The 16,250-nt window shown below is 34.9% G+C and overlaps 1 protein-coding gene across 2 annotated transcripts in view; it reads left to right on the plus strand.

The window, feature by feature from the left end:
• Window positions 1–3,750: 3,750 nt before the first annotated feature.
• Window positions 3,751–16,250, plus strand: part of LOC102236591 (bromodomain adjacent to zinc finger domain protein 2B-like) — a 33,998-nt gene continuing 21,498 nt past the window's right edge. For both annotated transcript variants that reach the window (XM_023336362.1, XM_023336363.1), the window contains exons 1-2: window positions 3,751–3,863; window positions 14,738–14,899. In XM_023336362.1, the coding sequence (XP_023192130.1) occupies window positions 14,740–14,899 (160 nt within the window). In that variant the 5' untranslated portion in view covers window positions 3,751–3,863; window positions 14,738–14,739. The remainder of the gene's footprint in view (window positions 3,864–14,737; window positions 14,900–16,250) is intronic.

Below are 16,250 nucleotides of genomic sequence, written 5' to 3' on the forward strand. Positions count from 1 at the left end.
CACCTGTCTCTATACGGTTGCAATCTGACAGTGCAGGTCAAAGTGCAAACACCAAGCATGGAATAAAAAGAATGGTCTGTAAAGCTCTGAGACAGAATTGTCTTGAGGCACAGATCTGGGAAATAATACAAAAAAAAACAACATTTCTGCTGATTTTAAGGTTCCAATGAACTTATTAGTGGACTCCTTCAATGGTTAATCGAAGAAGTTTGGAATCACCACTCAACCTAGAGCTAGCTGGCCTTTCACCCTTAAGGTGAAGGGCCTTAAATTAGGGAGGTGAATAAAAACCCAGTGGTCACTTTATCAGAGCTCTATAATTTCTCTATGAAGAGAGAAACTTCCAGGAGTCAGAAGAAAACCACTCAACAAAAGGCTCATGGCAGCCCGTCTGGAGGTTTACCAAAAGGTAAGCGGAAGGACTATACAAGAAACAATGATTGATTTATTTGGTGTGAATTCTAGAAGTTGTGTTTGGAGGAAACCAGGGACAACTCATCACCAGGCCAACACCATCCCTCAGGCACGTGCAGAGGGGGGGGCTGGGGGTGCTTGAGCACCTGCCCTTTTTGCTCCTTGCCCTAAAGTGCCCTTTTGGTCCAATTTTTTATTTTATTTTATTTATTTATTTTTTAAAGTTAATTTCCCAAGCCCTCCTCTGATATGTACTAAAATTATTATTTTTTGTTGTTGTTGTTTTTATTTAAAGAAAAACAACATAATAAGCCCTTCGGGTCACCTTGTTACCTTTGACCTTTTGTCCGTGACGCATGACGCAGCTGCCTCCCGCTCAGTCAGTGAGACTGCGCAGTAGCTTACTGCGGAGCTCAACGTGGAGGAGGAAGGAAGGAAAAGTAAGGAAAAACTGTTCTTATCTATCGATTCAGTATTTTATCATACAGACATTAGGCTGTTGTTGTTGTCCTATTAGCTAGCTGTTAGCTAACGAGTTTGGTAGCAAAGCAAGATAACTAAAAAGCTTCTTCCCTGTATCGCTAATGATAGCGGTCATTCTTCATTATTGCTGATGGGGCCACATCAACGATCCAAAACCGATCATCTCTCTATAATGAATATATGTCCGATTATCTAATTTCCTTTGCTGCATAATGTATATTAATTGCATTTATTCTGGCATTAGGTTAATGTATCTTGAAGGGGAATAGAATTTACAAAACTGCTTGAATTATAATGATTTATTTTTTTTAAACAAAAAGTTTTATTTTAATTTTTTTAATTAAATAACTAAATTTTAACTTAAAAAGTTCTTTGCAAAACAAACTTTTATTTGCACACATCAGAATTCTTTTGTTGCAATTTTCGGCCCTGCCCACGACGTCATGTGAGAAGCAAGCAAAACTTTGAATCACAAACAAAAACTTACAATAGCAAGAAAAGATTTATGACATGAGCAAATAAGTTTGTTCACAAATAATTTTTCTCACTTTGAGACATAGATCTCTGATTTTAATTTAAAAAAAAAATTTTTAAGCAAAACTTTTGTTTAAAAATTGTTTCAATTCAAAATGTATTGATCACAATTGTATTTTATTTAATTGAGGTTATTATTATATTTTTAATAGAATAATTGTGAAACATATTGAGCTCCACAGCAGAGGCCTCCTTTTCTCTGAAATTAATATTATGTTGTGCTAAGGACTGAAAAACATATTGGTTTAAACACAAAGGTAAATAATTGGTAGTGTGGTTAATACAGTGTTCTTATCATAATTCATTATGTTTTGCTTTTTTCAGTTCAAAGATGCCACGTAAAGAAAGACGGCAGAAACAAAAAAGAAAAGAATTGATAGATGCAGCAAAACTAGTCGGTCACTAGTTGTTGACCGACTGGGTCAGAACGAGTACTGCAGGTACGAACAAAAAAAAAAATGTTCTTAACATTATCAACATGTAACTTTTGGTAGTGAACAATATATTTAATATTACAGGGCATCTGTTGTGTTTTTCTTATGCTAAGATGTACTAAATTTAGGTGTAGAATAATGATTAGTTTGTTTCTTGCTCCCAGATGGACAGAAGGAAAGTGATAGATCAGAGGAGGAGACAGAAATGCAGTCAACAACACAGGAAGACAGGCAAGGAGAGGGACAACAGTCAGAAATCAAAGACACAGAAATGCAGTCAACACAGGAAGACACAAAATTGTGAGACATTGTATGTCTCACAATTTTGTAATTTATCATTTTTATTAAGCTCTGAAAGCTGTGTGGTTTTGTTAATAGTCTTTCCTAGAATGCGGTTAGATGTGCCCTTTTTTTTTTTTTTGAGCACCTGCCCTTTCAGTGGTCTCTGCACGGGCCTGCCATCCCTACAGTGAAGCATGGTGGTGGTGGCATCAAGATCTGTGGATGTTTCTTCAGCAGCAGGAACTGGCAGCCCAGTCAGGAAAGAGATGAATGCAGCAATGAATGAAGAAATGTACAAAAACCTGGTCCAGGGTGTCCTTGTCAGAGTGGAGTGAGGACAAGAACAGCAGAACAACGACCCAAAGCACATGGCTAAGATAGCAAAGGAGTGGCTTCAGAACCACTCTATGTTTAATATAGCTACACTTTTCTGATGTAGGTCTTAATATAATATTAAAACATGGAAATGGTCATTCAATTTTATCAACAACAATTTAGTCAATCCACAACATCCCATCGATCTAAATGACCTATCGGCAATTATTTCACCGTTAATAACAGCCATAGAGGAACCTCTCGTTTTCCATTGTATGGCAAGCAATTTATGATATAATACTGAGAGAATATTTTCAAAGCAATTTCAATTTTAAGGTTCTTTCAATAGTTGCAAATATATGTCGGGTCACCTGAAGGATTTCTTCTCACCCACAACCAATATTTCAGATATTTCAAAGATCATTATTTTGATTGGGCAAAATATATTATAAAAATTATACAAATAAATTCATTTTTCCAAGTTTCCAGGTCACTTTCCACTCAGGACAATAGAAAACTGCCTCACAAAACTGGACAACTCACTGCTGAGCCCTAATATTTGAAAACAGATTATTCTATTAATATTCAACAACATCAGAAAATAGTAAGAAATTCAAATACTACTCAGACAGAGATGGCTTGTATTTATAGCACACAACACAAAGTGACTCTATATCTAAACACAGACAAAAATCTGCCTTTTGGTCTTAAACTTAAAGCAGGGGTCAACAACCCTTGAAAAGCAAAGAGCCATTTCTGCAATGATCATCACAGATCATAGCAAAAATTATCTATAATGATCATAGATCATCACAGCTGACATAAAGTTTAAGAAAGTTTATGTCAGCCGTGATGACATAAAGTGTCATCACACGTAACCCTTAAAGTTAAGAGTTACACTTAAAGTAACCAAAAAATGTTACGTTTTTGTATTTGGCAAAAAGTGTCCTTTTTACCAAATACATTTACTTGCTTTAGTAATGTCTTAGATTGTTTTGGGACTCTTTGCTTTTAAATAAAAACAAAATATGTTGAAGTAGTGATTTATGTCAAAACAGTGCTCAGTTTGAAATGCATTTTTGGCCAAGTCATTAAGCCACAAATACCTACATGTAAAGCCGCATGCTGAAGAGCTCTCTGCACCGCGATTCAATTAAAAGCTACAACTGCATGCCATAAAAAGGCGACCGATTGCTCGTGTAGCCACAGATCTGGGATCAGAAGTTCGCACTGTAAAAAAAACAAAACAACCTTTTCTGACGTCACTTCGCTTCATTCGCTCAGATCCGAGTCTTTTCAATCTGCGGTAACAGAACATCACTCTTCAATCGGACTCAGTTAATAACCAGCACCCGTTTTATCAGCGAATCCTCCAAAAAAAAAAAGCTTCAAAACTGGAAAGTAAGTGTGCGTTTTTCCCTATTTAAGAAATGCGGGGATATTTTTTTTGGTGTGTTGCCCTGAAATTTGGGCTCCAGTGTTCTTATTATCTCTGTATTGTGACAAACGTATAGCCTGTCGCCAAGGCGAGCAGCTAACGCTCTCTGAACTCATTAGACCAAAAGCATCCTCCTCTGCAGTTACCTCATTTTTGTAGCGCAGCTGAAGTTTAACATGACAATTTTAAAATGAAAAAGTTGTAATTACTAATATAAAGCGTTGTGTTGCGCTAAACTTTGTTCAGAATACAGCTGTTGTCATGTGGAAATAGGTACTTGGATACAAAATTCTTACCCCATGTAACTGCTGGCTTTAGTCATTATTTAAACACGACACCGGTGTGAGCTGATCCAAGCAGCAGTTACTTTCAACTGACAGAAGACATTTTCAAATTTAAGTCTGACTCAGTTACAACAGTACTGTCAGAATAAATGGTATGAAATTTAAGGGAACTGTTGTGAGGAGACTGTGGAAGGATATTCAACATGTTGTGATTCTACCAACTCCCGAGGAACTATATGAAAACATTTTAATGTGAACAAAGTAAAGGTAATTTAATTATATAGCACGTTTTCAGCAACAAGGAAATACAAAGTGCCTTACAGAAATTTAAAGGAAATACAAACAAAATAAACCAAAGGAAAGAGCAAAAGAAGAAAAAAGCTAATAATGTTGTTCCATAGTAAATAAACTAGATACTCCTATTCAGGGTTGGTAGATAAGTATAAGTAAGTATCCTCTGGTCTAATTAATTTTCTGGTTTGGAAGAACAGGAGTCTAAAAATAGTTGCTAAGGTAGGTTTTTCTGGGTTCCAAGTTCTAATCCCTGTTCTGGGTTGCTAAATAAGTGTAAGTAAGTAAGTATCCTCTGGACTTCTGGGTTCTTAGAAAGTATAAGTAATCTCTAGATACTCCTATTCAGGGTTGGTAGATAAGTATAAGTAAGTATCATGTGGTCTATTTCCTTTAGTAGAAAGTTCTCTCTAAAATACTTTCTGCTACTTAGCAAATGTTCCCTTCATACCATAAACATATTTTTACAGTAACAATTGCCAACAAACACATACACACATGCAGTGCATATTCATTCATATACTCCTTACTTGTTGTTTTATGTAAGTGATATCATTGCTTCATTGACATGAGGCCTCTAGCACACTTTGCATTTGTGTAATTTTTATCCTATTATCCTTAGACACTAGATTTTTTTTCTGTCACTTTTGGTCACAGTTACCAATGTGATTATATAAATGTATCTAATAACCACATGTGTAACTGCCTTAAGATAGTAGCTTCATGTTTTGTTTTGTTTTTAATATAAATGATTTAATAAATGATTTATCAATGGTGTAAAACTTGGTGTTTAGTTGGAATCACCTCAAGTATATCTTCACATTATCTCTGAGTTCACAGAAAGTTTGCACTACACCATGTAACTACTGTCTTATTTTTCATTATTTTGTTTAGGTTATTTAACTGCGTGCAAATTAATGCCTTGAAAATCCTCTTAACTTGTAGATCCAAACTGTGTTCATACATTTGCTTGTAAGGTTGAACCATAAGGATATAAATACATGTTTACCTGTTTTTAAGGGTTAAAGCACAATAATATACAAATCTTCTTGAAAATAATCCTGTAAATAGAATCTGCATAGCTTATTCTGCATGAGCTCAGATATCACTTAGGCTGCTTTGTTTGTCATCTTTTATTTGCTGCACATCAGAGCTGATATGTCTCTGGAGATTTAGTTGAGGGGTAGTAATAAGCGCATGTGTGTGTATCTACGGCATCAGCACATTTGCAGCCTCAGTGAAATGGCAGCCGGCATTAGTTGCTTTAAAGTTCATCTTCTAAATGACTTCAGTAGCCAGGGCTGCTGGGTAAATCAGATCACATCCTTGATGTGCTATGCATGCGTCTAGTAGCTGGCAGTAAATCAACACACAGGTAGAAGGTCACTGCATTTGCCTCATATTTATTCAGCACACACGTCCTTGTCCACAGCAGATGCAGTGTTGTCATTCGCTCCTTTATATGAGGCTTGTGAAACAAAAGGAAATTGATATTAAAGTTTTGCTTTAAGCTCTGTAGATCATTCCTTTATTCTAGCAACTCTTACAGATTGCTTGATTCTGTATGGCAGTACTGCATATAGATTAAGTAAAACATGTTTTATGTGCATATGAACTGGGCTGAAATTAAAATTAGTCTGTTTAAATTGAATATGTACATTATTGAACATTTGTCCTTGTTTTTCTTAGTGTCTCGAGTTAAAATCAAGTTACATTTTTTTTTTCAGCTATTGCATCCTCTTGTTGAACAGGAGAACATAATATTTTCATATCCAACAATTTTTTGGGGTCTTTATAGAAGGCTCAAGGAATAAAGTGGGTTTGCTAATAATTGTGTTTCACTCATTTTCACCCTGTCACTTCTGTTCTTATCCTCTCTGCAAGTTTGCACTCATTAATCAAAGATGCTGCTCTCCTGCTGAGCTGCAGGTTCATCAATCTGGCAACCTGCTTTCTGTAAGGAACAGGACAAAAAGCTCTCAACACACAGGCATAAATAAATCTATAGTCTTTATATGCAAGCCCTGAAGGTTAGTGCTGCATAATTTGATGTCCTCCTCTTTGTCTGCTGTGATTGATGTTTTTAAACCTGTTAGGGTTGACTGGAGTTGTGCTTTGTAGGTCAGTGTTGACACTTTATGATTGGGTGAGCTGGAGGGGAGCAGCACACAGGAAGTGGATTATTAGGAATATGTCAGGGAGATTACACTTTTTCACTGTTTTAATTTATCTCCGCCTGGAGATGCATGTTGCGGGCTTTGTTTAAACCACTGATGCATTTGAGATGGAGTTCTACCTGCTGTGCTAATGGGGCTGATGTTTAAAATGTGGGTGGCTTTTTGATGGCATTAACCCAAGCTTGTTTTAAAAAAAAAAAAAAAAAAGATTTTAGACCAATTGAGGATGACTAAACTGAGGTCATATAATTCTTTTTCAGATGGCTGCTCCAGTGTTGACTTTTACCTTTGGTTTGTGTAAGCTGTTCTACTCTCTCATATTTTGCAAGTATTCACAGCGCTTCATTTTTTTCCACCTTCATTTTTTTTTGTTATGTTACAGCCTTATTCCAAGTTTAAATTAATCTATTTCTTCACATTTTTACATGCTCTATTATGTCAATGAGGAAAAATGTTTGCAATTTTGACAATTTAAATAAAAACAGAAAACTAAGAAATCACATTAACATAATTAAAGCAGAAGAATTAGTTTGTTGTAAATAAATTGTGTTTCTAGGCAGTGATTACCTTGACACTGACTTTTAAATTTCTGGAAAATTCAAAATATTTACAACACATTGACGCTGTCAGGACTTACTTCAATACAGTTTTATTTATATAGCACCAATTCACAACAAATGGTAATTTTATTGTCCCCAAAGGGAAAGAAGTTTGCAACATGTTCACGTATCAAACAATACATAGATTACACACAGAGAAATGTTGTCTCAAGGCACTTTCCATAAATTGTTTCACTTCAATCATGCATACATTCCAATTGATCCTAGTTATCAAACAATACAGTAAGCTCAATTAATTAGTCAAAGCAATTTAAAGTTTTATATCTGATGAAACCTATCAGTTTTCATAGTCATTGACTTGGAGCATTCACTCCTCCTGGTCGTGAATGTAGGAACAGCAGACATTGCTTCCATTGTCATTCACTTTAAAGCAATCCCTCATGCTAAACATGCATGCAGCAAGAGTGGAGAGAAAAAAACTCCCCATATTTTTCAGGAATAAATCTTCATAACTGACTGGGGGTTTGAGAAGTCAGATCAGAATCCACAAGAAGAAACAGATTAACTGTTTCTTCACTTTCGATTTAGTTTCCTTTCCATGATGTGTCACAAGAAACCAGTGTGCTTGGGATTTTACCTTAAAATACATCCACAGGTCTTTCTATATTTAACTCAAATGTTATAAACTGACATATCAAAAGTTATCAAAGCCATGATATCATCATCTGGGCGTTCCCATATTGTTTAAAAAAGTAGTTATTAAGCCTGGATGACATGGCTGAAAAAGGTATCACAATATAAGAGTTTCATATCAGTCGATTAAAAATAGATTTTTTTTTTGTTGTTTTAAATATTAAGTACTGCTGAATACATTTTTAAGTATTTATTTTTAAGCAGTTATGTGGCACAGTGGCAAAACCTGAAACTGCTGATGTGCAAGTTACTTAACAGGTTGTTGCTAGGTAACCACAGAGTGAGTGAGTTAGTTGATGCCATCAACTTTTCTTAGCTGGCTGTTAGAGGTTGAGCGGCTAAGCCTTTCCTCTGCCTACATCTCCCAGAATACTGTGCAGTTCTGGAAGGGAGTTCAGTGAAATTATTGAATATTCTATTTGACACATTTTTCTGTTGTCATATACAGTATATTGTTATCAATTCATTTCCCAGTCCTAGTAATCTCAGTGTATGTAAATTTCTCATGTTTTTTCTGTAAACACTAATAACATTAATAGATGTAATTGTGATAATGCAGTCTTCACTAATAGTCCACATTACATTTCTGTGTGACAAAATTTCCATGAAGCTGTCCCAGATAGCTACAGTGCTCTTTTAGTAAGTGTGTTTGTGTGCTTAGGTTTTCAGGTCGTCAGCGGCGATGCCATAAAACGCAAGTATTGTCTTATACATTAAGTGTTTGAATACATTGGGAGCTCACAATCCCTTTCTACCATTTTGTTCTCTCAAGTGCTTCTTATCATTTAGTGTCAGGAAAAAACTTATCTGCTTTGTTAAATTGGAGAATGTAACAGCTGAATAGAAATGCTCCACTGTGCTGAACATCTAATTTTAAACTCTAATTTCTGTATAGGATTAAAATTTCCAATTAGGTTAAGACTCAAAAAGTCCTCCTTTATGAAATTAGTTTGTGCTGCATTACACTTTGCTCTCATTTTTGTGCATTTAATTAATTCACATCTTTCTTTGAATTAGTGTTAAACCTTCAGAGCATATTAAGTCTCCTGAGGATGGGAAGGAAAACTTTTCTGACCACAGGGTATTTGAAGATAAATTACTGTGAGCCAACAGGAGTAATTTATGAGGTTGGAGCCATTGTTTGGCTTTGTTTTAAAATTTAATTTGGGTGACTTCCCTTCATTTTTATACAAATGTATCTTAGATGCTATTAAAAATGTAATTGCTGCCTCAAGACACAATGAGTGGGTGTAACAGATCCACGGTGTATAAGTAGCAGCATACCTACTCCATCAGATTTTTTAAATTTTTTTATTACAGCACTTGGAGATAAATTATAAGTTATTTTCTGCCTTTTTAAAAGCAGTTAATCATCCATGGCTGTTCACTATGGGTTTTATGACCAAATATTTTATAGGAATGAATAAGAAGACAATTGAAAATCATCTATTTGGAGCTTGAAATGTTGCTACCTCTCCTCCCGAACACCAAGATTTCTGAACCACAAAATATGTGCAACACATTAAGACATCTTGGACTGTCATGATATTGATGATTTGTTCACTGCGACTAACCTAAGATAGAGGAAATAACATGGCTCTTTATGTCACAGACCCAGCTAAGATGCAGGTGATCTGCAGTGCTGCAGATGGGATTAATCAAAATGTCAAAGGCAAAATGGTTGTCTCCACAGGAATCCCATCATTCTCTAAAGCCAACATTTTCCCTTTCATCTGAATGTAGTAGAAGCTGTGCAAGGGTTTAAGACAGAAGTTTTATATTACCTTCTGCTTTTCTACATTAGGAATGAATTAAGAATGATTTTTTCTTTTGAAGTTGGTGCCCTTTCAGTCTATATTGATGCTATACTGACTTCTCTGAGAACAGGGAGACTGTTGTCCGAGCAGCTTTCTGTTTGTGATTGATCCGATCCTTGGCGGTTTCTTGTGTTGCTCCTGAATATTATAACCAATTTACTCTCAGCTGAAGATGATATTGTGAATCAGATTTGTAGAATTTAGACAAAACCGGGTGTTTCAACTGTACCAAAATCCCAAATGCATACCAAAACTGGATTTAGAATGGAAAAAGGAGACTAACATTAAGCTTCTGTAATGGCCTTCCCTTTGCCCTTATTGAAAATATGAGGATAAAAGCTGATTTGTGCTAGGGATAGTAAATTTAAAAGAATTCGAAGTTGAGGTATTTTTATGACTTCTATGACTGAGTATCTGCTACAGAGTTGACTCGTTTTCTGAAATAGTATCAAAGTGAAACTCTTCTTTGAGCTTGCTGATGAATAATAAAAACAAACATTAAATATAATTCCACAAACAAACTAAACTCAAAGATTTTCTTTCTGACACTTGAATATCGTTAGTGCTTGTAAAAATATTACTGTTCTTGGTGATAAGAAATGCAGCGTAGCTGAAAGAGTGTTTCTGCCACCCTGCACAGAGGATCTGTTTTGTCAGCACTCGTACAGACTTGGAGGTTGTGTCAAGGTGAATGCTGAGTTGTAAAATCATAGGAAATCATTGAGATTCTGGTTCGGCTGATGGAGTCTTTTGTCAGGGAAGAAAAATGGCAACTTGAGAGCATCGACAATATCCAGCTACCTCCGCTCTACCACAGCAGCTCTGACCTTCTGAACTGCAACACCTGATAGTAAAGTTTACATACAACTTTTAACAGCCATTGAATTAAATTTTTAGAGTAAGAGGATCTCTGTAAGTGTTAAATATTTGTTGCTCAGTCATATAACAATATTTATAGAGTTCTGCAGGTTGTGACATTTCATTTTTTTTCTGTATATAAACTCTAAACATGATCAAAGTAGATAAATGAGGTAAGAAATAAGATACCTGTCTTTCCATGAAACTAGGAATAAAAATATTTTATGTTTTTTCTAAGAAATTAGAACAAGAAGAATTACATTTTTTTCCTTCCTATTATTTGTAAATAATTTTGTTCCTTTTTAAAATACAATTTAATGCTAATAATAGTTATTTAAGTCTTTTCTGTTTTGTTCCGTGGTAGGAATCTACAACAAACGCTATGAGAATTGACAACCTTTAAGCTCTTTGTGAAAATTCACAAGACTATGCAATTGCTTTAATTATCCCATTTTTTCTTTTACTTATGTTGTGTTCTTCCATTTTAAGGAATAGCATCTTTTGCAAATGCATCCTTAGTGTGAAGCAACCAAATGACTTAGTATCACTCAAGGCTTCAGTGAATAAAAATATGTCAGACCCAGGGGAAAACAATCTAATTTACAGAAGAAATGTCTGAGGAGGATTTATGTATCGCTTGGCATTACTATGGCAAATGGTTTATTTATATCAATTATAATATATCGGACGAATAATTTGTTTGGATGAAAATGTTCATAAAAATTCTAATTGTTTATGCAAATGGTAATAATTTAGGAATGGCTTCTCTCACCAACACAGTTAATTCAAATACAGAAGCAATATGCTCTCATTGTTCTTCAATATAAATAAATTAATGTAAAATACGGAAGGAAAAATGAGGCAAAAAAGAGCAAACAATGCAAAAGCCAAATGACATTGAGACACCAGTTTAATATGTATGTGTTTCAGCTTGATGGTCGATTTCATTAGCCAATCTCATTGTTATGCACTGACTGCCTTCCTGCAGTAAAATGAATATTGCATCTCTGCAGACTGAATAATCAGCAGGAAATATTTGTATATGAGTGACATGTGTGGGAAGAAGTATCTTCCCTGCTGGAGATACAGATTGTTTGTTACGACACATTGATCTTCATTTGTTCCAAACATTAAACATTTTATTTGCAGGGTTTTTGAAAACTGAAGAGTTAAACTGAAAATAAATTTAAATGTTTTATTTAAAATAAGGTTTCTGTTTTAACAGAGCGTGTTGGTCATTCACAAAGAAAGAGAAGGAGCTGCATTTTGAATTATACTGCCTGCCTGCTCTTTTGTGATCATGGAGCCTTGTTTATGTGAAGATTCTTTCAGATATTGTCTCGACTTGGCTGTTTTGACTCGCAGCAGAGGTTGGACATCAAACCATAATTTGTATGGCTTCTCTTTTGCATTCGTTAAATAGCATTTAGTTGTATATTGTGGCTATTTTTGGCACTGAAATGAGTCACTCGTTTATTTTTAATGGTAGTTCACAACCTCTCTCACAAGCCTTCATATGAAAGACATGTAGGTTTATGAAGTCTTCACAATCAGAATAGATGCCTAAACTTAATATTAATAAAATTCAAAATCTCAATGACTTGGAAAAATGCTTAGGTTGATTTCTAGATACGTTCATCCTTTAAGATAAAAACTATTTTCATGGACAGAGCTTGTTACTTCCGTAGTTTTTAATCTGACTATTTGACAAAGATTGAGGTGCTAGCAGCAGGTTCTAAAAATATTCACCAAGCAATAGAAGCAGAAAATAAGTGTTTTTCCACATTTTCATCAAAATAAAAAATAGTCTGAGGATCTCAAAGGATTCTCCTGCATCTATTAAAGTTAGAGCTTCTTGTGCCAAGTCTTTAGTGCCTAAATTAAAAAGGCTAGATTTATTCAGAAATAACAGATTTTTCACTGACCTTAACCAACATGTGTATGAATTTTGCTCAGGCTTTGTGGGCTTGGTTATAATAGGCTTCCTGCATAGGACTTCCTTGGGTTGACTAAATCTTGGCAAAACTAGTTTGCCATCCTTTCTTTTTATAGCTTTGAATAAGTATCAAGAAACTCTTTTTAAGTTGTGCAGTGTAACAAACTTTACGTACATACTGGCATTTGTACAGTCATCAACTCTGTTGTTACTCATTTTTTAAAATGGCATTTACACTGTCATTATAAACATTTATTATAAACATTATTTTTCTATCTACCATATATGCTATATTGTAGATAGTTTTTTTCTTTTTCAATGTTCAATACACATGCACATGATGTACATTTTTGAAAAAGTGATCTGACTCAGTTGCAGGTCCCTTGGATCATGAGTCCAATATGCCTATTTCTAATAAATGCACAGTATTTTCTGTAATAGTCTTGTACAGTATGTTACTGTTAATCTTGTTTTTTTTGTTTTGTTTTAACACTTTAAGAACTTTTGTGTGAACCTTTATATCTATTGCTGCTGTTTTAACTGAATTTCCATTTTGCAGGAAAAAATCTATTTCTGTTTTGCTTGTAAGATGCAAACGAGTGTAATAAAATTGAGCTACTCACTATGAATTGTCCCACGACTTCGACATAATCCATTAATTTAAATATGCAATTGCAGGATAACCTGCAGTTGTTTGAAGCACAATGAAAAAAAATACATTTTTCTGTTAGGCAGCAATAAAAAAGGCTTGTTTCTTGAAAAAATGATGGCATATGATTTGTATAAGTACAGTATTGGTACAGGTGGAACTCCACATAGAAACACATAGATGTAAAATGCAAGATTGCATGGACACAAAGGGAGTGGATTGCAGAGGGAAACCAGCATTTGGTTGATGCTTGTTGTTTAGCACCTTAGCATCTTTGACCATAATTAGTGTGACAGAAGTGGGACTGCTGTATAGTCACAAAGCATTTCATGTTTTCTCCTCCTTGCACACCAGTCATGATTATTGAATACGTTCCCTGTAGATTGGATGTTTATGGCCAGTATTCTATGACATCTTGTTAGTTTTTATTTTTAATAATAACCAGTCAGTAGTTCATAGTTGGTCTATCTGGGAATGACATGTAGCCTTCCCGAAACCTTCTTCAGTGCTGCTGGGCCTCAGCAGCACTCAAGAAACATTTCTCTCAGGAACAATATTCTTGGTAAACATATGCATTCATGTCATAAAGGTTGTCTGATATCTGTGTGCATTGTCACCACAAAAGTGAAGCTGCAAAATTTGTAAAACAAAAAATTTAAAAAATCATTGTTTTGCTCCTAATTTTTTCAACCATACTTTTGTATGAGATGGCTAAATTATATTTCATGCTATGCAAAATAATTCTGTTCAAGGTAGTTGCAGTAAGAACATGACAAAGATTTGTTTTATTTATTTGTAAAGTAATCTGTTCTGTGCGTGCACTCTAAGCACAACTGGTGCCCTTTTAAGCTGTTCAGCACTCTGCATGTGACCAAACCTTGTTGATGTGTCTTGATATATGACCCAGTTATTACATTAGCTGAAAAGAGACTGTGTTTGCAGTAAAAGTACTGCTGATCTTTGCTGATGACTGTGTAGCTAGATTATTAAGATGTACATCAACCACTTGTTGCAATGCAAAAGGACTATGTCAGGGACAAGAAGAAACAGTTTAAAGAGAAAAAAAATTGATTTTTGGACACAAAATATTCTTTTTTTTAAAAATGTGTTTTTTGGGGGGGGGGAAATTATATATATATATATATGATTATATACATTAATCCTACCCTAATATCCTAATTCTACTCAAAGTAAAAAGCTCACCTTGCAGAAAGATAACCCAAAGCATCCTTACAGGTTGTATAAAAGTATTTGTGTTTTACTGGATGACATCAGTCTGTTTGTTTTGCTTTTTGTGCTCCTTAATGTTCATGTTTAGTCAACACCCAAATTAATTAAATCAAGTCTGTGTTAACCACATTTGTGAATTTTGAGAAATTTGAGAAAAATGTCTGAACATAGTCAAATGATCAAATAAGTCAACATACTGTATATTTTGCCCCATGACATGTGGAATAAAACAAAAGGGAAAACACTCTAAAATATGAGGAATCAAGTTTGAACAATGATTGCATCTTTTTAACTATTTTCATCGCTTTCATTTATAAGTGCTGACTGAATTTCATTTGACAGATATGGACTCCAAACTGGGGCTGGCCTCATCATCTCCTGTCCCACCTTCCTTTCAGAAGGGTTCTCCTGTACCCACTTTCTCGTGTGCTCCACCTCAACCAACCTCAGTCAAGTACAGTCCAGCATGTAGTCCTGAAGGCAACATCCCTTTTACAATATTTGGTATGTGCATATTTAACAGCAGGTTAAAAATCAAATGTGCTTTACTGCAAATCTGGTTGACTCACCCACAGAGAGATCTTTTCAGTAGCTTTTCTTAACAGTATGTATTGTATCATTAATCTGACTTTATATAGCACACTTTATTTGAATTTTTTAAAAAAAGGAGTGCTATTTGGAGAATTCAGCACACCAACTTAATGAATGGGAACTATTTAAAAACCAGTACATGCCCTTGTGGATTTCTTTAAGCTCCAGTTTATATTTTGTGATTTAACATGCCTGTCAGCCCCACTCTGTTTATGCAGCCAGTGGCATCTCTTGTTTTCTCTGAATACTAACTGTGGCCAAAGCCATTATGTACTGAGCAACAGTGCTGCACACACTGACACACTGTCAGATTACCCATGACCACAGAATAATGTGCAGATTTACATACAAGAGGTGGTCTTCTTCTTTTTTTTTCTTTAATGATAAGATGCCCTAAAAACCTTGTCTTTTCCCTCTGCTATTGTAGTGGAAAAACACAGTCACCATTATAAATTATTTATGTTTATATATATTAACTGAAAAACTTGAAAAGTTTTTATACCCATGTTAGATGGAAGGATACACTCATATTGATGTAGCAATTCAGTAAACTGAGATCTGTTGCAAGGCCAGATGTCCATCAACTAGCGACCTCAAAAACACATTATTGTGTTCAGTTCCTTAGAGGTTAAAATAATTGTTTTCGAAGGTGGTACTGTGGGTGCAGACAAGTTGTAAATCTCTTGTATGAAAAACAGTTGGAAATATGGACTAATTACATCTTTAGTTTTGTTGAGATGTATTTAAAATACTACTGCATGTAATAAAGTACTTGCGGTACACTAAGCTGTCAGTTGCTCAAATATGCATATTTCCCTGGTTGGAAAAACAATGTCATTTCAAGTTTCCTACTGGGTAATCACCAATCATGGCTAGTCAAGGTAAATTTGTAGCTGTTCTGGTCATCAGATTATCCTGGAGGACAATAATTTTGTTTTGCCTTTAAATAAACATGTTACCATCTGGTCTCTTTAAGTTTTCATAATTTTGCAGGTTATGCAGTACTGCAAGTATGGCTTTTGGTGCTTCATGTTGCATATTAATGTTCAGTGAGACAGCTTATTGTTTATGTTACATCTGCTGGACATCAGTCTACCGTTTTAGCCCGCAAGCACAACTGCAGGGTGTGATGATCTCAAAGTCAAATCTGCCCATATAATCTACTTTTAAGTTCATAATTGTTGGGGTTCTTTTTATGTCCATCCACTGTCAATCAGTTAATCTGTTAAGGTTTTCAGTTGTTTGTTTGTTTTTGTATTTTTAC

Source organism: Xiphophorus maculatus, chromosome 7, assembly GCF_002775205.1.
Source record: "Xiphophorus maculatus strain JP 163 A chromosome 7, X_maculatus-5.0-male, whole genome shotgun sequence".
Taxonomy (NCBI): Eukaryota; Metazoa; Chordata; class Actinopteri; order Cyprinodontiformes; family Poeciliidae; genus Xiphophorus; species Xiphophorus maculatus.